General features: G+C 38.0%; 1 protein-coding gene across 2 annotated transcripts in view; it reads right to left on the bottom strand.

Annotated features, from left to right (window-relative positions):
* MME (membrane metalloendopeptidase) overlaps positions 1-6,411 on the bottom strand; it is a 93,109-nt gene extending 86,698 nt beyond the window's left edge. Inside the window, exons 1-3 of one of the 2 annotated variants that reach the window (XM_004283419.3) lie at positions 6,195-6,411; positions 1,053-1,222; positions 291-326 (exon numbers count right to left, since the gene is read on the bottom strand). In XM_004283419.3, the coding sequence (XP_004283467.1) occupies positions 291-326; positions 1,053-1,212 (196 nt within the window). In that variant the 5' untranslated portion in view covers positions 1,213-1,222; positions 6,195-6,411. The remainder of the gene's footprint in view (positions 1-290; positions 327-1,052; positions 1,223-6,194) is intronic. The other variant, XM_033412227.2, reaches the window with a different exon arrangement.
* Between the last annotated feature and the right edge of the window lie 18,803 nt (positions 6,412-25,214).

Here is a 25,214-nt window from a genome sequence, read left to right on the forward strand (position 1 = left end):
GTGCTGATTTTTTTTCTCCAATTACATGGCAAGCTCCATAAAGCTACAGATATAGTTCTCCATCTCTACCCTACCATATACTCTGGGGATGAAAAGAGTGAATTCTTTTTTGGAATGAATAAATTAACAAATCTATTACTTAAGTATATTTTGATGTTCTTTGACTATTAATTAATGACCTATAATAAATAAAAATATACACAAAGCAAATATAGAGATCTATTAGCATTTGATTTTTAAATGCTATACATCAATTGTAAAACTATTAAATTTAAAAACTATCTTCTTACCTGATTTTATGCAGTCTGATGACTTGCAAATACCATCTAGAAAAAGGAGGATATATGCATAAATATTTGCAATACACATATTCTTTCTCCCTACCTTTTGTTCTTTTATAAACGGCCAATTAAATAATCAATTCCTTAAAGCAAGAACTAAAACCTAAGTATTATATATCATTGACAGCAGTTAGAAGAAAATACAGAGGAATAAAATAAGCAAATCCTAAATTTAAAATTTTTTAAATGAAGGAAAAAAATGTATTTCTTATATCATCCCTGACCACTAAGCCCTAGGTCTATTAAGTTGAAACATCAGTTGTTTTAGTCTGGTAATCATTTTTTTTTCCATTAATGAACCAACCTTTTCTAATCCTTATTGTGAAAAACTTCGAAGACTCAAACTAGACCTCTTAAATTCTTGTAAAGCCGTTTCGAATTTCAATGACACAGTTGACTAATTGAAGTTGGCTATAAAATTGTGAATACTTTCATCAAGTAAAATTATACATTAGAATCTTCATTAAAATACATACGAGTGCACGAAACATACTTGGCAATTAATAACTTACCTCAAGCATAAAAGACATTGTACTTTAGTCAAAGTTAGGTGTTTTGGCATACTGATGTTACATTTTATAAATGAATCTTTATATCACCATCTTTAAGTGTCTCTTTCCTTAACACATTGTTTCATAGATGGGAAAAACCTAAGATGAAGGTTTCACTGTCTTCTGCATGTTTGTGGGCACAGGTGTGTGAGTAACTCACCATCATAGGTTGCATAGAGAGCTATCATTGTCACTGCAATGACAGCAAGCAGCAGGACAAGGACGGAGAGACTGATCTCCAGTGGGGTCCATCGCTGTTTCTTCTTTGGCTTTGGAGTGCTGATATCAGTTATATCCATCTGACTTTCTGATCTGCCCATTACCTAAAGTCTGAAAAAAAAAAAAAAAACCACATTAAAAAGTTTTTTTCAAACTAATCATAATAAATTAATCAATAGATAAAAAGAAGAGATCTATATACAATTTTCTAAATGCTTAATGTGGCTGAATATAGTAAAAGCTTAACTCATTTTAAATTAGAAATAAAAGTTTTTTGCTGAAAGTCAAAATTTTGATTCTGAAAGCAAAGAGTCTATAGTCACATAAGTTAGACAGATCCTGGTCACAATCTTTTGGATTTTTTTGACATATCACTGAAGATCCAAGCAAAATCAGACAAGGAGACTCAGTTAAATACTCACGGACGATTCCTTCAGCAGTTCATAAGCAAATAACTTCTGTACCATCATTAAGGAAAGTTTTAAACTCACCCTTCTGAACTTTGTACAACATCAAAGGTGAATTTTATAGCTTGCTCCACTGGCTTCCTTTATAAGCTTAGAAATCAATGACTAATACTTCGAGGTTTTGACTAAGCAATAATTTTAAATATGAATACAGATAAAAACAAAAAGGAACAAACACTTGTAGTATTTTTTTTCATCTTAAAAACATCTTTAATTTTACAGTTCAAAATTACAACAACTGCTAATATGGGTATCTATTAACTGTTTAGACAACATTTTGAAAATGGTCACTCACTGGACCAAAAGTCATGGTTTACAATCTGGGATTAAAGATACTAACCGTAAGTACTGTTTCTTTGTGCAACTGAAGAAGAAGAAAATATGATTAAAAAAATTCAACCTTGCAGGTCAGGATAACAATTAAGATACTTAACTTGTTCTTAAATTAATAATATTAATACTTCTGCTAATTATAGCTGATATTTATTGAGTACTTCCCATGTGCCACTCACAGTTCTTGGTGCTTTGCACGTACTACTTCACTGAATCTTTGTAAGGCGGATTTGAATATTCCAGTTCTATACCTTAGGATAGTGGGGCACAGAAAAGCCAGGTAACTTGCCCAAAGCTACACAAGTAAGAACACATTTACAATGAACACATTTCAAAGAATACAATTACAAAGAACACATTTTGAAAGAAAATTGCATCATCATACAATGATAGCTACTTTAAACCTTATTGCAGAAGTCTAGGGGGTAAAATTAAGGGGATATTAGCCTAAATATTAGATTTCATTATATTTCTTTTAGAGGCCTAGTGACTCTTTATCAGCTATTCACCAAACCTTAGAACACACAAGTTCAATTTTTCTGCCTGACTGTAGAAAAGAGCATTGTAAACTAACAGATTAGCTGTGTATAGCCTGATGCAAATTAAGCATATAATTTAGTTCCTAGATGAAGTGACTGCTCAGAGATGCTCTCATAGTTAGAAATCTTTGTTGAATACACATAATTTTCTGAGAGTGTGTTTTGCGGAAACTGAGGCACAGGATAAAGTAGAAACGGATTCTACGTTTGAAGTATGGCCTGGGTGATCAGGCCATCAGTTATCAGCAGATAACTAGGAATTTAATTTCCCCAGTGAGTTATTAATAAGTGAGTCACAGTTGGACTTTAAAGTTCTGGATACAAAGTCTTAGGCATGCTGTCCCTGGGATTACATGAGGCTATAACCAAGGACAGACTATCAAATAAAAATATTTTATTAGACCATGAAAACCATGTCTGCTCAATAAAAGTGGAATGTAGTGTACCTGAATGTTAAAATGTCTTAATGGTTATATGACTCATGTTGGCTTAGTCTCACAGCCTCTTTCTTGGGTTATGATCTGGAATTGCATTGATAGTAGCCCTTGGATTTTTAATAGGGGAGGTGGGTGGGGAAAGAAAAGATGGAAACACACTTAACGCTTGGACACCATACAGAGAGGTAAACAATAAAGAATAATTTTCCCGCTTCTCCCAGATGAATTCAAGACTGACTTCAAGAGCATCTGAATATTAATCACATTTGCTTGAGTATTTCCATTTCCTGAGTATTTCTCCCCCTGCTCTGATAATATTTCAGAAAACAATCTAGAGAAACGTTCTCCTGATATATTATAATATGACCCACTTCTCTTTTTAGTTCTTTCTTAGAAAAAACAATTAGTTTCTCTAGTAAAATCTAGGGCCAGGAACCAGGGCAGCCATGGGTTAAATTGAAGCTGCTCATTTGCGCCACCAGGTTTTCACCATGCAGGAAAACTAGTAGGCAGTTATGTCTTTCTCCCTTCTGGGTTACTTTTCCCGGGCGTCTACTTCTTACCCTTGAGACTGGGGTACTGAGGCAGCTGGGCTCTTAATGGTTCCGCACCTTAGCAGAAATTGTTACAGAGGGAAATGAAGGCAGTGACTGAAGTTGTTTAGTCCTTATACCTGAATCAAAATAATATCATCTTTGAATCACTTGCAAACTCTCCATCTGCCCCTCCTATAAACGTCCTGCAAATTTTCAGTCTTTTGCTCCTAAGAAGCACTTTTCAACAGCACTGACCAAAGCAGAAATGAGGCAAGTTTAACCTCCTAATTAACTTTGTCATTCATTTCCAGTAATTCCAATTGATTCACTATTTTCTTTTAAGAAAATAGGGGTCAGAATCTTGAACCTCAGGAAAAAACATATCACCATCCCTCAGATACCTGGATGTCCAATGCAACCACACCCAACCCCATTTTAGAGAGGGGGAAAAGGAGGCAATTATACAAAAGAATACAAAAATTATAAAGTCGATACTTGTAGTCCCATATAAAGCAGGATATCCCCAAATATACCTACATCCTTAAAGTATTCCATCTCAATTGGAGATATGTTGGAAAGTTCAAGCCAAAAAGTAGACACTTCCGCAAGAGAGGATAGAGGATTAGGACATCTACCCTAACGAGAATACTGCAAACTTCAGCTTGACAACATCTCCAAAAGAATAAAAGATTATTTTGCCCAAATAGAAACTGAGTTTCAAAGCAATATACAGCAGCAATTTTTATACCAGTTGAGTGTACACATTACTTTATCACATCATCAAATCAAAGAACCCAGAGGATAACTGGTTTGTTGAAAAGTATAAACCAAAGCAATGTTCATCTTCACAACACATTAGTACATTAACATTTCTGCAAGTCTCTGAGGTTACACTATGCAATTACAGTTTGTATTATGGAAACTGAGGCACAGGAAGCAAGAGAAACAGGTTCCACCTATAATGGAGTATAATCTACAAAAATACTGAATCAGTATGCTATACACCTTAAACTAACACAATATTGTAAATCAACTGTACTTCAATTCAAAAAATACAGAGAGAAACAGGTTCCATATTTAGACGATAGCTGCAGATTTGAGGAGGCACATATGGTAGAGGAATCACCTCCTTGTTTCCCCGGACAAGGGAAACTTGTAGGTGTTTCCTGGATCTGATATACGGAGTTCTGAACGCAAAGCCCCAAACATATTACTCCCATGTGCAGTGTTGCTATACAACAAAAGACACAGCATGGAGTCCAAGAAACTGTCGCACAGTTTTTTTTAAGTGCTGGAACCCAGCAATAATGCCAGCTAGATGCCTCCATAGCCGGTGTGCAGACTAGTAGCTTCCAAATGCTGACACTGCAAATCGAGGTACTTCTTTTCAGTTTAATAAAATTACCATTTGCATCGTATATGGAGGAGGAGTAAACTTGACCAAGAGGCTAAAGAGAACAATTTGGGACTTCCCTGGTGGTGCAGTGGTTAAAAATCCACCTGCCAATGCAGGGGACAGGGTTTCAAGCCCTGGTCTGGGAAGATTCCACATGCCGCGAAGCAACTAAGCCAGTCCTGTACAACTACTGAGCCTGCGCTCTAGAGCCCGCAAGCCACAACTACTGAGCCCGCGAGCCTGTGCTCCACAACAAGAGAAAGCCTGCGCGCAGCAAAGAAGACCCAACTCAGACAAAAATAAATAAATTTATTGGAAAATAAATAAATAAAGAGAACACTTCAGTTGCAATTACTCTTTTGTTCAAATAATACAAATAGGTTAAGACAGATTAAGGAAACTTTCATCTGCAAAAGAACTCCCACCACCACTCCCACCAACCAACCCTCGAGATTTAAGCACTCTATCAGCATAAATTATGTAAGAGGAAACTAAGGTTTAAAGCAAGATGAAGAAGCAGGATAACGAAAAGATCTTCAGGGCAGGGAAAGTAAAAATAGGCAAGTGAGTTACAAATGAGAAGAAAATCTGACAGAAACCAAAATGTAAACAAACCTTACTTTAAAAAACAAACAAAAAACAAAAACAAACAGTGTCTTTACAGCGGAATGGCAAATTCCCAGCCCCCAAATCAGCCAGCCTGCAATTTCGTAGCGCTGATCTCTGTAACCGGACGTAACTCTCCCAGGCAGAGGCTGCAGGAAGCTATGGAAATGAACCTGAAGAGTCGACCTGACATCACTTGCAGAGCCCTCGCCCAGGTCACCCTCTCTAACCCCAGTCCCTCACTCTTCAAGTCTCAGTTGCAGCTTCTTCCCAGGGCACGCCTCCCTCGCCCACGGCCGCGGGGTCCCGGGCGCTCTGATCTCGCCGGACCTGAGCCACGGACCCTGCTCCGTGCGCCTTCCAGGCAGCCGCTCCGCGCGGCCGCCGCTCCCCTCCGGCTCCCGTCCCAACGGCTCCCACCGCCCCCGAGGGAAATCTCGCGCCCTTTGGACCCATCTTCCCCCAGCTCCCAGGTGCCAGCTCGCTTTCTCGGGACTCACCCATGGGATTCGGGAGAAGTTGGAGGCTGCTGAGCAGACACATCCCGACCAATGAGCGCACTGGGTCTGCGGGCGGCGGGGAGCGCCGCAGAGCGCTGGTCGGTCGGTGCGTCCGCCCAGGCGCGTCCCGAGCAGCGCGGGCTCCTGGCGGCGGGCGGCGGCGCCGAGCCCAGGCCGGACTCCAGGGAGGTTCCGGGCCCGCCTCGGCCCGGGCCCGGGGGCGACGGGGAACCCGGACATCTCTCGGACCCGCACCCGGAGAGACTCACCGTGGTCTCTCAGCAGATCCCGCGCCAGGAGTCGGGCGGCTTCTCCCGCCTGCGCTGGGTCCAGCTTCGCCACTTGCACATCTCCGCGCCCCGCGCGTCTCGGCGCTCTCACCCCCCCACCCCCACCCCGCCTCGCCACTGCAGGACCAGCGAGAGGAGCAGTTCCTTGGGTGACCTGAAGGTTTCCTCTAGGTCTCCCAAATCCTGTCACATCCTGTGAGGGGGCCGGGGGTGGGGGTGTGAGAAAGCCCCCACCCCCACGCCCGTCCCCCCCCCACCTCACCCTTCCCCAAAGGGCTTTGCCAAACATTCTTGGAATTGCTTAGCTTCGGGGCTTTCAAGAAAATACACTGCCTCTTCGAGATTCTGTAGTGCTGATAAGGGTTCTATTTCTCTCTCTAATGGACCTGAGACAAAAACATTTCTCACACTCTTCCTTCTCCTCTTCCTCGCTCCTTTTCCTCCCTTCAGCGAAGCTTCTTCCTTTCTCAGTTTTTCTTTATTTTTTTTCTCTCCTTGCTTTCTGTTTTTTTTCTTTCATTCTTTTCTTGCGCTCCCTCCCTCCTTTTTTCCTTCTCTCCTTCCTTTCCTTTTCCCCCTCCCTTTTGCTTACCCTCTCTTCTCTTTCTTCCCTTCCTTTTTCTTGGTGATGTCCAGAGCTACATTCTGTACTGAAACTCTCCACTCCCGTCTTCTGACTCTAGGGAATCGTGTAACGTGCGTACCCGAGGGGCTGGAATGGGGAGTGAGAAAGTCAGAGAAAAATAAGCTCAAGTGTGTCTGCTCTACCTACTAAAATTTAGCTATAATGTGTCTGCTGGACCCTTGTCATTTTAATGCAGTCAAGCAGCACACCATTTTCATGTATGATTCCTTTTCAAGGGCGTAAAAAGCAAGAAAATACTTTTTGCACAAAGGCGATTCCTTTATAAAAGCTGTTTTTAGCAGCTATAAACTCAGAAGAACTAAAGCTCTTCTAATTTTTTCTTTTTTTGCTTCCATGATTTTTGGTTCAATGAATCAATGCCAAGTATATAAGTAGCTTTAACATTGATCCCCTTTTCCTTATATATTTGCAAACACACACACACACACACACACACACACACACACACACACCCTGGGGAATTAATAGGGAAATACAGGTGGGTTTTCCTGAACATGCAGTTGCTATTTTTAACATCAAAATGATGCAGTGCTTGAGAGATGTCCCTTTGCACTGACAAATTTTGCATCCTTTTTATAGTAGAGAAAGTTGAAAAGCAAGGAGAAAAAGTGGTACTTGCTAATGAAAGGGTAAAGGGAATACGGTGGAGAGACATTAAGAAAAAGTTAAAACAATCATTAAATAATTAGATTAATATAGCAAAATCAAAAATGAAACAGGAGGGAAGGGGGCAGGGCACAACCTTTAAAAGAATGACATAGCCACAGTACATGACAACTAGTGAGAACCAACTGGATCCAAGATGGCAGAAGATTTGACTTTCAGTAGACCTTGAGCCTCATCATATGTTCATTGTAATACATTAGCATAAGCTAAATGACACACCCACCAGTGCCCTGACAGTTTTGAGGTCAACCATAGCCCAATTCCTGGAAATCCCCGCCCCTTCCCCAAAATAGTTGGAATAATCCTCTCATTAGCCTATGAAATTATCCAGCCCATTAAAAACTAACCACCCCATATTTCAAGGCCTCTTGCTTCTTGCCTTCCTAGATGGCCCACACTCTGTGTGTGGAGTGTGTTTCCCCCAAGGCTTCTCGCCTTCTGAGATGGCCCACGTTCTGTCTGTGGTGTCTCTAAATAAATCCACTTTTTACCTATCACTTTGTCTCTGAATTCTTTCGCGAGGAGGAAAGAACCTTAAATTCACCGGCAGCAAAAGTACTCTCCTCATATCTTTATTCTTTACTCTTTCTTGGTGCATGGTGCAGACACTACTTAATCCTTACAGTATGGATGTAACTACCCCACAAAGAAGCATAAGGAGCTCTTCTAAGTTAAAACTGCCAGGAATTTGAATCCAGTTCATTTTGACTCAAATGCTGAGTTACTGTTATCCTCACTTTATAGAAAATACTGAAGCATAGAAAGGTGATTTACTCAAATTCAATCTGTGAGAAATCTAGATTTTCTAACACTCCAGTACTTAATTTTTATTACTTTTCAGCTAAATCACCAAAATGTTATTTCAAACTTACATAATTAACAATAAATTAAAATGAGCTAGAAAAGTCTTTTCTTTTTTTCATGTAGCCAGTCCTTAGTTTCTTCATAAGGAGCCATGTTCATTAAAAATTTAATACATTTCTTCTGATTAACATAATGATGAAAGTTTGTGGTAGAGGGGGATGCCTTGGCCAGAATAATCACCAAATTTGCATATCAACAGGAAATGCAAGTAAAACTTATAGGCTTGGTCTTAACATTTCTGTTTAAACTTTTCAAGCTAGGTTCTGTTCTCAAATTTGCACAAAACTTTAAAACAGAAAAAGTTCCTTTGGAAGGTAATATTTATCTTTGCAGTTCAGGAATATCTTATTTCCAGTAGAAACTAAGATAGTCTGATTTGTTTATAGTGCCTCTAAACTTAGAGCTGAAAGATGAAAACAAATTCATTTAAATTTTCTTATAAATGAAAGATTAGCTAATAAAAACTTTTCAGACTATTCAGTTATGATCATATATCATATATTTAGGTCTATCTTATTGTAAAATTAAAAAAAAAGCCCTGTAGGAATCCAATTCAAAGATTCACTCTTGATAAGGGTATTTCATAGGGGAAAAGAATGGGGATAGAGTATACAGCTAATGAAAATCAAAGTGTAAAGTTATTTTTAGACTGAGACTTTCACCTGTTAGCAAGTGTGTGTTTCCTACAAGAAGTCTTAATTTTATTAAAGGTCCCCAGAAATTTAAGGGTTTTATCAAAAATGCTAAATCTCTTCCCTGAAGGAGGTTACGTAAACTGAAAAAATTTCTCTTTTAACGGATCTAATAAGGAGGCACCAGATAAGGAAACTCAGAAAACTGAGGTTTGCGGAGGTTGTCCAAAGGCATGCAGTTTGGTGAGTTACAGGGATGGAGGAGAAAATGTTAGGGAACTGCTGACTGAAACTGCCCGCCTTGGCCAGTCATGGTAATAACCACTTGCGTAAGTTGTTTTACAACAGGAGGTCACGATAAGGAACACAGTGCTGCCGCTGAAAACTAACTTGGAGAATTCGGGAGAGGCCAAAAGCAGGGAGGAGATGTCAGCCCATAATATGTCCCACCAACCTCCCAGAAATCCTTGCGCTGGAAACCATCCTGTCTGAGAAATTCTTGCGCACTGTCAGGGAGGGCCTTGAATCAGGCTAAATATGGGCACGGAGAAGATGATTGGCCAGAGACAACCCGGAAAGTAACCCCGTTACCATAAAACGTGAGACTGCAAGCCACGTGGCAGAGCAGTTCTCCTGGGTTCCCTTACCCTGCTACTCTCCACCTGGGTGCCCTTTCCCAATAAAGTCTTTTGCTTTGTCAGCACGTATTTCTCCTCAGACAATTCATTTCCAAGTGTTAGACAAGAGCCCACTCTCGGGCCCTGGAAGGGGTCCCCCTTTTGGTAACAACAGTAGTCCTCCTGGCTGCCATGCATAAGTTATTAAGAGTGGAATGCATTGGTTCTAGAAAGATGCAGAATAGATCCTTAAAAGCTGTACTTGTATGCAACACTTACAAATGCTTGATAAAGTATTTTTTAAAGCCCCTTTAAATGCACCATTGAGCCAGCAAGAAAGGGAAGGAAAACATGAGAAGCCAAAAAATGGAGAGCTAGGAATCCAGAAGGGTATTTGAGTGATGAAGATGGTGCTGCCCTAGGGACATTTACCTATCTCAGGAGGCCCTGTCAAACCTAGGTGACCTAGAGCTTCAATCTTAACACAACTTGTGACTTCTTACAAAACCTAGTGCAGAACAAGGTGAAAATCAGGTCAGAGATTCCTACATAAAGCAGAGACTACTGAAAAGAAACATCTGCAGTGAAGAGGTGAACTAGAAAAAAGAAAAAACTCAAATCCCATTTCCACTCTTTCCCAGTCCCCAAACATAAATATATTTGCTTTTTTAGCCTCTACTTCAGGCAGGTAAATTTATACCAAAAAGCTTCTGGTGAAAATTCATGATCAGATCAGACTTCAGATGGATGTAGGGCTGAGATTTATATTAATTGTGCGACCTGAAAATTCCCAAGTTAAAAATTATAGTAAAGTGGTCCCATCTAGACTGTGCCAAACAAAAATTGAGAGAATTATCGCCACCTGTCTCTCACTAAAGGAACTTGTTGAGAATGAATTTGTGAAACAAAATAATACTAGATAGAAGATCTGATATGCAAAAAGGAATGGTAAGCAAACAGTAACAATATAGGTAAATCTAAGAAAACATTGACTAAAAAAATGTATGGGGGAGAAAAGGTCAACTAAAATACTGGACAATGGTGATTGTAACTTGGGAAAGTGTTAATTAGGTTAAAGCACTCTAAAGTGCTTACTTATGTTGTTGCAAAGGAGGATAATGATACTGATTAATTTTAGACTTTATTAAATTAATTATACATGTAAAAATTACTAGTGTAACCACCAAAAAAATAGGAATAGAGTGTATAAGGTCAAATTTCGCATAAGGAAAAAAACTAGAATTAAATAAAAAGCAATCTAAATGAAGATAAGGAAAGAGAAAAAATGAAATATTAGAAATAAGATGGTAGAAATAAATCCAAATATATTAATCACAATAAATATAATTGGATCCAATTCTCCAGTTAGAGGACAAAGATTGTAATACAACAAATAAACAAAATCCAGCTATCTTCTGTTTAAGAGACACCCCTATAACATAATAGTATAGAATGGTTGAAGCAAAATGATGGAAAAAAGATATGTCAAACAAATTTGAACCAAAAGAGAGTTGGTGTAGTGTAGCTATATTGTAATCAGACAAAATAAACTTACAATTTACCAAAGAAGACAGTAATCAGTTCAGAAGGGTGATACAATTCTAAACTTGGTTACATCCAATAGCATAAAGTTGAACTGTGTACTATAAAAAATAACAGAAGAACTGCAAGAGGAAACTGATAATTCACCATGATAATGGGTGATTTTAATACACTGTTCACAATATTTGATAAAGCATGTGCACAAATCAGTAATGATACAGAAGATCTGAATAACAATACTAAAAGCTTGTCTAATGGAAATGTATTGAATATTTTACCCAAGAATTGGAGAACACACGTTTTTAAAGCATCCATCGAATATTTATAAACATTGATTATACACCAAGCCATTAAACAAGATCCAATGAATTTCAAAGACTTTTCATTATAAATAACACATTCTTGGAACTTAGCACAACTAAGGAAAGCTAAATCAAAACCACATGTACATTTAGAAATTGTTAAATGATACACACAGACACTTTTAAATATGTTAAAGACAAGATAACAGGCCCCAAATGGAGTTTAGCTTATGTTAAGTCCCACAACACCAAAGTGAGACTGAACTTAATTACAGGTTTGGCTACTCCAAAAATGGAATTTTAAACTAGCCAATCAGGATTGCCTGATCAGCACTAGTTAGGTAATCTGCCTGGTGGACCACTACCATCCTCCAAAGGAATATCTAATCTGCTTTTCTTCCCCTAGTACAACTGCCATATTCCTGCTCCCTTATGTCTATAAAATTTCTTGCCCTGTATAGCTCTTCAGAGCTCCAATCTACCTGCTAGGTTGAATGCTGCCTCTTTCCTGAATCGTTGGATAAATACCATTAGATCTTTATATTTTACTCAATTGAACTGTGTTTTAAAATAAATAACACATGAATGAAAGATGAAATCATAGCAAAAGTTAAAAAAACATAACTGGATGACAATGAAAATACTGCATATCAATAACAATTGACTTATCTAGAAGGAGATTTACAGTCTTAAAAGTTTTTATTTTAGAAGAAAAAAGCTGAAAGTTCATGAGGTGAGCATCCAACTTAAGGAGTTAGAAGAAGAACAACAAAATAAATCCTAAGAAAATGGAAGGAAATAAATAATTACCTTAGAATAATAAATTCATGAAATATATATAATAGGGAAGAGCAACAAATCCAAAGTTGGATCTTTGAAAAGACAAATATGAAAAGACAAATAAAACTGGCAAGGCTAAATAAGAAGGATGAGTCGGGAGGTTGTAATTGAATATTATATGACACGAATAAAAGGAAAAACAAAAAATAAAGCAGAAATTAAAAAAGAATGAAAATGTTATATTCTGCTATATCCAATATATTTAAGAAATTGGATAAAATGAACGGTTGCGTAGGAAAATACAAATTACAAAAACTGTTTCAAGAAGAAATAGAGAACCTAAATAATCTTATAATCATTAAATAAAATTAACTAACAGTTAAGAATCTTCCCATAAAGAAAGAAAAAAGAAACAGGCCTAGACTTTTTTTTTTAGGCAAATTCTACCTTATTAATGGACAATTCCATTCTCATACAAACTTTCCTGAAGAATACTTCCTAATTCATTTTATGGGTTAATATAACCTTGACACCAATAACAGGAGAGTATCTGAAGGGAAAATTAAGATCAGACTCACTCATGAGTTTCAAAGCAAAAACAAAATAATAGCAAACTGAATGCAGGCAATGTATAAGAATGACACAAAAACTAGGAATACAAGTTTGGTTCAACATTAAGTATAGTATTTAGAGGACTGAGACGATACAGTTAGAAAGTAATCAAAGAAAGAAAGAGAGGAGGCAGGGAAAGGAAGGCAGGAGGAAGGAGAAAAGAATAAAGAAGGAAAGAACTAAGCAAATGATGGCAAAACTTTCATTGTTTGAAAATAGTATGATCGTCAATACTGGAAAATGAAAGCAATCAATAAAAAAATTAGTATTTGTAAAAGAGTAATATGATCAATGAATATAAGGTCAGTATTAAAAAGTTGATTGCATTTTTCTACAACAGAAATAAAAATTTAGAAAATGTAACCTTAAAAAGACCTGTCTACAGTAACAAATACATATATTTGTACAGATAGATATAAATATAATTATAGATACAGAAAGATATTTCCTAGAAATAAATCTCATAAAAGACATGCAAGTTATAAATCTTCACTGAAAGTTACTGAAGAAAACCAGGTAAACTAAGGGACAAATCAAGAACTCAGAGTTGAATATTCAATATCATAGAAATATCAGTTATTCTTAATTTATAGATTAAATTAGATGTCAATCAAATGCCCAAAACATTTTTTTGAAAGATGATAAGCTGATTATAAAATGTTCACGAAAGAACAAAGAGAAAATTATAGCCAAGACAATCCTGAAAAAGAAGAACCACTAGAAAGGATTTGACCTTCTAGATGACAAGGCTTACAAAGTAATTTTAATAATAATTTACTAATTAGCAGTAGTTTATTGGTTCAAAGAAAATATATCAGTGGAATAAAATAGGGATAGAAAAAGTAGACTCATGTATTTAAGAAAACTTGATATATGCAGAGTTGATATTACAAATAGAGAAAGAATTTAAAATTCTTTAAAATGTGATGAGAACTCAGCTGGAAAAATACTGCATTTCTACACAGTACAAAAACTTAGTTATACATGAATTAGAAATTTAAATGTGGTAAGCAAAATTTTTTAAAGTGTTAAAAGTGTTAGAAATATATATGAGAATATCTTTATGACCTTGTGATATGGAGTGATTTCAAAGCCCCAAAAGTTCAAAACATAAAGAGACTGATAAGTTTAATTACAAATTAAATTCTATTTGCTTGCCAAAGAAACTTTGCAAAGAAAATACAAAGACAAGCGATGCACTAGGGAAAGATATCTCCAACACATAAAAGTGGAAAATTATTAGAGTATATAAAGAACTGCAAATGGAGGCCAAATAATCACCCCAAATGAATAAGAGACATAATCAGGCATTAAAATGAATATTAAATAGAAATGACCATAGCATATAAGAAGATACACAATCTCACTAATTAATAGGCAAATGCCAATTAAAATTCCAACATAAAACCAAATTTTACTCATCTGACTTCTTACACACCACTGGTAAGAATATTAATTTGTACAATCTGCCTGGAGGAAAAAAAATTGTCCTTATAAAGGACAAAAGAGATCCCACAAGGACTCAGAGGCAAAAAATATACAAATCAATTTTCACTGCAAAGTAAAGGAGCTGTTACAGTGGAGGATTACTGGACTGCATGTCAATATTATGACATAGTATGAGTGTGTTTTGTGTTTGGTAATTGCAATCATTGTTGCTTTTGTTGTGGTCATCCATTAACAATGCTTGATGTCAGCTGATTTATCTCTTGTAAAAATAAAATACAGTGTGTGTGTGTTAAAAAAATAAAATTAAAAAAATGGGGAAACTGAGGAAAATAAATAAATAAATTACCCAAAAAAAAGATTATTTTTAATGGAATTTGGGGAATTGGCTAGCACAAAGGTAGGAAAACTTACTCTGTAAAGGGCCACATAGTTATTGTTTTAGGCTTTGTCCACATATGTTTGTTGCTTTTTTTTTTTTTACAACTCTTTAAAAATGTAAGAAAAAAAATCTTAGTATGTTGGGCCTAAAAAGCAGGCTACTACTGGATTTGGCCAGCCAGCTATAGTTTGCAGATCCCTGGCTAGCAGATCCTCCAGGATTAACTGATTCTATTGGTCTATACAGCAGTTGACTCTCTATGGGCCATGCTATTTTACAACTCTGAAATCAAAAGTAATGTAAATGTATTCAAAGATTTAGTAATTTGTAGGAAACTGATAGCAATAGAAATGATTGTTTTTCAAACAATGCAAATAAACTTTTTCTGACAGAGATTCTACTGATTTCCATTGAAAAGATAACCCCAAACATAACATTTAACTGGCATTGGCCAATAAAATTTTGACTGGCCAATATAGTTTTGAAAAAAACCAAAACTACACTTTAGCAAATTGCTTTGGAAAATACTTGCATTATCTAGAAAAATTGAAGAAGTACATGATTCACAATCCAGCAAGTCTACCTTCAAATACATACTTGTGCACATGTGCATCTGGAGATGTGTGCAAGGCTTCATAGCAGCATTGTCTATAATGATAATAAGAAAAAAACTAGAAAGAACACAAAAGTCCATTGATGGAAGAATGGATAAAATACTGTAATATTCATAAAATGGAATACTAGAATACTACCCAGAATGCCAAATAACCAACTGCAGCTAAACGAATCAATATGGATGACTCAGAAAGATAATGTTGAGTGAAAAAGCAAGCAAATCCTTTGCAAGACTGAGTAGATACAAAGAAAACAAAAGATAAGATGATTAGGTAATCAAGGAAGCCATAGTTTAGTGGGTAAGAGAAATGCAAACAAGCATTTACAATAGAACATGGTTATTTTTATAACTGAGTAATATATACAAAGTTCATTTGAAATATGTGAGAGGGCAACTTTTTACCATTGGGTACATTAGAACACTCCATCACTTAACACATTTCTTACTTGATTGGAGGTATTTGGCAGAAAAAGGAGAGGATAAGAACGTTCAAGACAGAGAGAACATAGAGAACCTTCTCTATGTCTTGAATATTGTATGAGGTACATTGCAAACTTTTGCTGACTTTGAGCAGTTTGGTACTGCTGAAGTATAAAAGGCATGGGGAGGGAGGAGAGGGGGGAGCAGTTTCTCAAGAGAAGACTGAAGAGGTAGGAACCAGATAATGAAGGAATTTGTATGCTCTGTAAATTGCTTACATTTGGATGTATGCAATACAAAGCATGGTAAAATTTGTGCAAGGGAGCAATAAGGTCGGAGTTGTACATAAGAATACCTATGCCGCACTGATGGTAATGAGAAGCATGGCCAGAGGAGGCAAAAATGAAGGCAGAGAGATGTTAGAAAGCGAGCGCAGTAATTCTTATGAGAGGTGTCTTAAAAACACATGATCAAAGGCAATCAAAGGAGAGATTTTTGAGGTGGAAACCATAGGCCTTAGGATTTTTTAATATTGAAGGTACAGAAGAAGGAATCTAGAAGGACTCCTGTAGTTTGGGGCAAATAGTTGGATATATCACTTCACTGAGATAGGGAATATTTGGTGCTGGTGGTGGTGAGTTGTAGATAGAATGTTGAACAAATTGTTGAAATTGTAGCATTTCTGTCATATGACAGAACATAACAATGGGATGTTTGTTGTTTCTGACAATCTGGCAAAACATCTAAATATCTGTTATGTGCCAAAGGCATACTTAATTGTGATGATGGACAAATAAGGCTCAGAAACATTGTAACTTCAACCTTCACCCATCAAGCAGTTTTTTGACTGACTATAACTGAATGAAAATTACATTTTAAAACGTGGAATTGAGCCTATTCTCTGGCTAAACTGTTCCATGTGCTCTGATATTGCGGGGCAGGAAAGTCCCTCTGGGGACAGCCTGCACTCCCCCCTCACATGAGGACGTGACTAAGCTCAATTGCAAAGATGTGCTCATCCCTCCACATCCCCAAATGATTACACGTTTCATCACGGCAACTCTCCAAAGTTCCGTAACTGATCATGTACAGAAAAGGGGAAGGAGAGGTGGTTTTACAGCAAACTTGTGTGGATGCTTGGCATTCACAAGCCTGGAACCTAAATTCACAAATTCTGGCCTGGAGGGAGTACTGCCTGTGACAGGCACTTTGAGGATGCCTATCACCACATACCAAGAAACATATGCATCTGATTCACTCCCGTCAGACCTCTCTGATGCATTTCCTGTGGACATCTGTGGCCCTGACTCGGGGTAGGAGCAGGGAGTTGAGTACTACACAGCAGCAGCCACAGGAAGAACCCAGATTGGGGACAGCTGTTTAGCCTTGGCACAGTTTACATTTAAATCTCTGGTACTTTCTGACTCTGACTGCGGAGGGGGGAGAGGGCTGTTTACAAATAGTCAAAACTAGGACAAGTAAGATAAAGGAAAGAAATGTGGCTTCTAAGCAACCCGCGAAGGGGGAAGTTTGCATCTTACCTTGATATACTCATATTTTAAATATAATTGATTCCCAACTTCTCCTGAATTCCTAATGTTTCCAGGAAAAGTGCCAAGTGAAATAGAAATATCTTGATTTTAGACTCATGTTTTCTGCTTTATGCTACACCAATTCATTTGCAAAGATAAAGCTTATTTTAACCCCATCGCTTTATCCTTTCCACCAGACATTCTTACCGACTCAGATTATTGCATTTACCTACATTCTTTAATTCAACTGTAAAGAAAACTTGTTAAAATTCAATCTGATCTGTACATGCAGATGTATGTACGTAGTGGCTTTTAGTGCATGTATTATTTAAGAATGCTTAAAATATTTGAATGCCAGTTCCTAAGTAAAACTAACAGCTCATTGCTGCAAGATGCTTTTTTTTTTTTTTTTTTTTTGCGGTACGCGGGCCTCTCACTGTTGTGGCCTCTCCCGTTGTGGAGCACAGGCTCCGGACGCGCAGGCTCAGCGGCCATGGCTCACGGGCCCAGCCGCTCCGCGGCATGTGGGATCTTCCCGGATCGGGTCACGAACCTGCGTCCCCTGCATCGGCAGGCGGACTCTCAACCACTGCGCCACCAGGGAAGCCCCAAGATGCTTTTTAAAGTAAAAAATCTTTTCAAGTATGGTGATTTGGGAATGCTACTTCACAATAGTTTGTTCAATACACATTAATACGTTGTAACTTTCAAAACTACTCCAGGAAAACTAAAGAAATTTGAATAGGACAAAACTGATGTACTTGAAAGATTCAAAACTATTAAACAATGTGGTTTGTCATGTTTTCTGTCCTATCAAACAAATTGTATTTTTATAGAAGAGTTATTGTCTGTTCCCCTAGTCCACCTGTGATACCTGTTGGCTTTGGGTAGAGGTGGCAGTTACATTCCCAAGGGAAAATAATCTCTTCCTGATCTCTCTGGTTATGCCCACTTCTGGCTGCTTCTGGAGCTGGGTAGGAAGGCAGATCTCAGTAAGGTGTTTTTGCTAGGATTGCCTGACGTCACAAGATAAGGGATAAGTTCAGTCACATTCTTGCTAAATTGAGCCAGTATCTGGGTATTAAAAGAGCTGAAGGTAATGGAGCCTCTTCCCAGTCCATCAGGCTGATGGTACAGCTTTTTACTCATTTGAAACTTAGTGAGTTTCTTTCTGCTAAGGAATCCAGGGCCAGATTAATTTCTCCAGTAACTCTTTGAAGTAGGTGTTAATATAAAAATAAAAAAGATTTCTCCATAAAGTACAATTTTTCTCCTCCTCCAATATCTTCAATAAATTGCTAGGGCACCATTTCACATTCTAGCAAGAAATGATTAATATTCTCCTAAAGTACCTCAAAAAAAAAGTGTCAGGTTAGTGCTCTTCTGTTATAGGGATGCTCACGTTCCCTCCAACCTTATCCCGGGCCTGGACAAACCTCTCTTAACTCTGAGCTGTCCACTCTCATCCTTCTTACTGAAAACCTGCTTTAATTTTCTCCATTATTTCTAGTCCGGAAATCTTTAACACATATATTTCTTGAACTTTCAGTTCTCAGCTTCTGCAACACTATGCTATCATTGTGCCTACACTAGCCTCTCCTGTCCTCTTTTCCCTCTCTGTGTCCAGTAAATTAAGCATCTTTTCTTCTCTTTTCATCTCTCTACCATTTTTCTTTTTTCTTATTTTTTCTTTTGTTTTGTTGAATTTTATCTATTTTTTTATACAGCAGGTTATTAATTATCTATTTGATACATATTAGTGTACACATGTCAATCCCAATCTCCCAATTCATCCCCCCACCCCCCCAACCCCACTTTCTCCCCTTGGTGTCCATACGTCTGTTCTCTACAACTGTGTCTCTATTTCTGCCTTGTAAACTGGTTCATCTGTACCATTTTTCTAGATTCCATATATATGCGTTAATATACAATATTTGTTTTTCTCTTTCTGACTTAGTTCACTCTGTATGACAGTCTCTAGGTCCATCCACGTCTCTACAAATGACCCAATTTCATTCCTTTTTATGGCTGAGTAATATTCCATTGTATATATGTGCCACATCTTCTTTATCCATTCATCTGTCGATGGGCATTTAGGTTGCTTCCATGACCTGGCTACTGTGAATAATGCTGCAATGAACATTGGGGTGCATGTGTCTTTATGAATTATGGTTTTCTCTGGGTATATGCCCAGTGGTGGGATTGCTGGGTCATATGGTAATTCTATTCTTACTTTTTTAAGGAACCTCCATACTGTTCTCCATAGTGGCTGCATCAATTTACATTCCCACCAACAGTGCAAGAGGGTTCCCTTTTCTCCACACCCTCTCCAGCATTTGTTGTTTGTAGATTTTCTGATGATGCCCATTCTAACTGGTGTGAGGTGGTGATACCTCATTTTAGTTTTGATTTGCATTTCTCTAATAATTAGTGATGTTGAGCAGCTTTTCATGTACTTCTTGGCCATCTGTATGTCTTCTTTGGAGAAATGTCTATTTAGGTCTTCTGCCCATTTCTGATTGGGTTGTTTGTTTTTTAAATATTGAACTGCATGAGCTGTTTATATATTTTGGAGATTAATCCTTTGTCTGTTGATTCATTTGCAAATATATTCTCCCATTCTGAGGGCTGTCTTTTCATCTTGTTTATAGTTTCCTTTGCTGTGCAAAAGCTTTTGTTTCATTAGGTCCCATTTGTTTATTTTTGTTTTTATTTCCATTACTCTAGGAGGTGAGTCAAAAAAGATCTTGCTGTGATTTATGTCAAAGAGTGTTCTTCCTATGTTCCCCTCTAAGAGTTTTATGGTGTCCCATCTTACATTTAGGTCATTAATCCATTTTGAGTTTATTTTTGTGTATGATGTTAGGGAGTGCTCTAATTTCATTCTTTTACATGTAGCTGTCCAGTTTTCCCAGCACCACTTATTGAAGAGACTGTCTTTTCTCCAGTGTATATTCTTGCCTCCTTTGTCATGGATTAGTTGACCATAGGTGTGTGGCTTTATCTCTGGGCTTTCTATCCTGTTCCATTGATCTATATTTCTGTTCTTGTACCAGTATCATATTGTCTTGATTACTGTAGCTTTGTATTATCGTTTGAAGTCAGGGAGCCTCATTCCTCCAGCTCCGTTTTTCTTTCTCAACATTGCTTTGGCCATTCGGGGTCTTTTGTGTCTCCATACAAACTTTAAGATTTTTTTGTTCTAGTTCTTTAAAAAATGCCATTGGCAATTTGATAGGGACTGCACTGAATCTGTAGATTGCTTTGGGTAGTATAGTCATTTTGACATATTGATTCTTCCAATCCAAGAACATGGTATATCTCTCCATCTGTTTGTATCACCTTTAGTTTCCTTCATCAGTGTCTTATAGTTTTCTGCATATAGGTCTTTTGTCTCCCTAGGTAGGTTTATTCCTAGGTATTTTTTTCTTTTTGTTGCAGTGGTAAATGGGAGTGTTTCCTTAATTTCTCTTTCAGACTTTTCATCATTAGTGTATAGAAATGCAAGAGATTTCTGTGCATTAATTTTGTATCCTGAAACTTTACCAGATTCATTGATTACCTGTAGTAGTTTTCTGGTGGCATATTTAGGATTCTCTATGGGTAGTAGCATGTCATCTGGAAACAGTGACTGTTTTACTTCTTCTTTTCCAATTTGTATTCCTTTTATTTCTTTTTCCTCTCTGAATGCCGTGGCTGGGATTTCCAAAACTATGTTGAATAATAGTAGCAAGAGTGGACATCCTTGCCTTGTTCCTGATCTTAGATGAAATGCTTTCAGTTTTTCACCATTGAGAAGGATGTTCGCTGTGGATTTGTCATATATGGCCTTTATTATGTTGAGGTAGTTTCCCTCTATGCCCACTTTCTGGAGTTTTTATCATAAATGGGTGTTGAATTTTGTCATAGGTTTTTTTCTGCATATATTGAGATGATCACATGGTTTTTATTCTTCAGTTTGTTAATATGGTGTATCACATTGATTAATTTGCATATATTGAAGAATCCTTGCATCCCTGGGATAAATCCCACTTGATCATGGTGTATGATCCTTTTAATGTGTTGTTGGATTCTGTTTGCTAGTATTTTGTTGAGGATTTTTGCATCTATATTCATCAGTGATATTGGTCTGTAATTTTCTTTTTCTCTAGTATCTTTGGTTTTGGTATCAGGGTGATGGCGGCCTCATAGAATGAGTTTGGGAGTTTTCCTTCCTCTGCAATTTTTTGGAAGAGTTTGAGAAAGATGCCTGTTAGCTCTTCTCTGAATGTTTGATAGAATTGACCTGTGAAGCCTTCTGGTCCTGGACTTTTGTTTGTTGTAAGATTTTTCATCACAGTTTCAATTTCAGTACTTGTGATTGGTTGGTTCATATTTTCTATTTCTTCCTGACTCAGTCTTGGAAGGTTATACCTTTCCAAAAATTTGTCCATTTCTTCCAGGTTGTCTATATTATTGGCATAGAGTTGCTTTTAGTAGTCTCTTATGATGCTTTGTATTTCTGTGGTGTCTGTTGTAACTTCTCCATTTTTATTTCTAATTTTATTGATTTGAGTCCTCTCCCTTTTTTCTGATGAGTCTGGCTAATGGTTTATCAATTTTGTTTATCTTCTCAAAGAACTAGCTTTTAGTTTATTGATCTTTGCTATTGTTTTGTTTCTATTTCATTTATTTCTGCTCTGATCTTTATGATTTCTTTCCTTCTATCATCTTTGTGTTTTGTTGGTTCTTCTTTCTCTAGTTCCTTTAGGTGTAAGGTTAGATTGTTTACTTGAGATTTTTCTTGTTTCTTGAGATAGGCTTGTATTGCTATAAATTTCCCTCTTACAACTGCTTTTGCTGCATCCCATAGATGCAGCAAAAGCAGTTCTAAGATCATCGTGTTTTCATTGTCATTTGTCTCTAGGTATTTTTTGATTTCCTCTTTGATTTCTTCAGTGATCTCTTGGTTATCTAGTAACATATTGTTTAGCCTCCATGTGTTTGTGTATTTTACATTTTTTTCCTGTAACTGATTTCTAATCTCATAGTGTTGTGGTCAGAAAAGATACTTGATATGAATTCAATTTTCTTAAATTTACCAAGGCTTGAGTTTTGACCCAAGATGTGATCTATCCTGGAGAATGTTCCATGAGCACTTGAGAATAAAGTGTAATCTGCTGTTTTTGGATGGAATGTCCTATAAATATCAATTAAAACTATCTGGTCTATTGTGTCATTTAAAGCAGTGTTTCCTTATTAATTTTCTGTTTGGATGATCTGTCCATTGGTGTTAAGTGAGGTGTTAAAGTCCCCCACTATTAATAATAATAGTCCCCCACTATTATTGTGTTACTGTCGATTTCCTCTTTTATAGCTATTAGCAGTTGTCTTATGTATTGAGGTGCTCCTATGTTGCATGCATATATATTTATAATTGTTATATCATCTTCTTGGATTGATACCTTGATCATTATGCAGTGTCCTTCCTTGTCTCTTGTAATATTCCTTATTTTAAATTCTATTTTATCTGATGTGAGTATTGCTACTAAAGCTTTCTTTTGATTTCCAATTGCATGGAATATCTTTTTCCATCCCCTCACTTTCAGTCTGTATGTGTCCCTAGGTCTGAAGTGGGTCTCTTGTAGAAAGCATATATATGGATCTTGCTTTTGTATCTATTCAGCAAGCCTGTGTCTTTTGGTTGGAGCATTTAATCCATTCACGTTTAAGTAATTATTGATATGTATGTTCCTATTAACATTTTCTTAATTGTTATGGGTTTGTTTTTGTAGGTCCTTTTCTTCTCTTGTGTTTCCCACTTAGAGAAGTTCCTTTAGCATTTGTTGTAGAGCTGGTTTTGTGGTGCTGAATTCTCTTAGCTTTTGCTTTTCTGTAAAGCTTTTGATTTGTCTTTCGAATCTGAATGAGATCCTTGCTGGGTAGAGTCATCTTAGTTGTAGGTTCTTCCCTTTCATCACTTTAAATATATCATGCCACTCCCTTCTGGCTTGTAGAGTTTCTGCTGAGAAATCTGCTGTTAACCTTATGGGAGTTCCCTTGTATGTTTTGGTTTTTTTTTTCCCTTGTTGCTTTCAATAATTTTTCTTTGTCTTTAATTTTTGTCAGTTTGATTCCTATGTGTCTCGGCATGTTTCTCCTTGGGTTTATCCTGCCTGGGACTCTCTGCACTTCATGGACTTGGGTGGCTATTTCCTTTCCCATGTTAGGGAAGTTTTTGACTATAATCTCTTCAAATATTTTCTTGGGTCTTTTCTCTCCCTCTTCTCCTTCTGGGACCCCTATAATGTGAATGTTGTTGCCTTTAATGTTATCCCAGAGGTCTTAGGCTGTCTTCATTTATTTTCATTCTTTTTTCTTTATTCTGTTCCGTGGCAGTGAATTCCACCATTCTGTCTTCCAGGTCACTTATCCATTCTTCTGCCTCAGTTATTCTGCTATTGATTTCTTCTAGTGTAACTTTCATTTCAGTTATTGTGTTGTTCATCTCTGTTTGTTTGTTCTTTAATTCTTCTAGGTCTTTGTTAAACATTTCTTGCATCTTCCTGATCTTTGCCTCCATTCTTTTTCCAAGGTCCTGGATCATCTTCGCTATCATTACTCTGAATTCTTTTTCTGGAAGGTTGCCTATCTCCATTTCATTTAGTTGTTTTTCTAGGGTTTTATCTTGTTCCTTCAACTGGTACATAGCCCTCTGCCTTTTCATCTTGTCTATCTTTCTGTGAATGTGGTTTTTGTTCCATAGGATGCAGGATTGTAGTTCTTCTTGCTTCTGCTGCCTGCCCTCTGATGGATGATGCTATCTAATAGGCTTGTGCAAGTTTCCTGATGGGAGGGAGTGGCAGTGGGTAGAGCTGGGTGTTGCTCTGGCGGGCAGAGGTGAGTAAAACTTTAATCCACTTGTCTGCTGATGCGTGGGGCTGGGTTCCCTCCCTGTTGGTTGTTTGGCCTGAGGCGACCCAACACTGGAGCCTACCCGGGCTCTTTGGTGGGGCTAATGGCAGACTCTGGGAGGGCTCATGCTGAGGAGTACTTCCCAGAACCTCTGCTGCCAGTGTCCTGGTCCTCACAGTGAGACACAGCCATCCCCCGCTCTGCAGGAGACCCTCCAACACTAGCAGGTACGTCTGGTTCAGTCTCCCCTGGGGTCACTGCTCCTTCCCCTGGGTCCTGATGCGCACATTACTTTGTGTGTGCCCTCCAAGAGTGGAGTCTCTGTTTCCCCCAGTCCTGTTGAAGTCCTGCAATTAAATCCCGCTAGCCTTCAAAGTCTGATTCTCCTGGAACTCCTCCTCCCATTGCCAGACCCCCAGGTTGGGAAGCCTGACGTGGGGCTCAGAACCTTCACTCCAGTGCGTGGACTTCTGTGGTATAAATGTTCTCCAGTTTGTGAGTCACCCACCCAGCAGTTATGGGACTTGATTTTATTGTGACTGCGCCCCCTTACCATCTCACTGTGGCTTCTCCTTAGTCTTTGGATGTGGGGTATCTTTTTTGGTGAGTTCCAGTGTCTTCCTATCGATAATTGTTCAGAGTTAGTTGTGATTCCAGTGCTCTTGCAAGAGGGAGTGAGCGCACTTCCTTCCACTCCACCATCTTCTTCCCAGAACTTCTGCTGCCAGTGTCCTTGTCCCCGTGGTGAGCCACAGCCATCCCCTATCTCTGCAGGAGACCCTCCAACACTAGCAGGTAGGTCTGGTTCAGTCTCCCCTGGGGTCACTGCTCCTTCCCCCTGGGTCCTGATGCTCATACTACTTTGTGTGTGCCCTCCAAGAGTGGAGTCTCTATTTCACCCAGTCCTGTTGAAGTCCTGCAATCAAATCCTGCTAGGCTTCCAAGTCTGATTCTCTGGGAATTCCTCCTCTCATTGCCGGACCCCCATGTTGGGAAGCCTGATGTGGGGCTCAGAACCTTCACTCCAGTTAGTGGACTTCTGTGGTAT

The sequence above is a fragment of the Orcinus orca genome, chromosome 5 (genome assembly GCF_937001465.1).
Source record: "Orcinus orca chromosome 5, mOrcOrc1.1, whole genome shotgun sequence".
NCBI classification, from domain to species: domain Eukaryota; kingdom Metazoa; phylum Chordata; class Mammalia; order Artiodactyla; family Delphinidae; genus Orcinus; species Orcinus orca.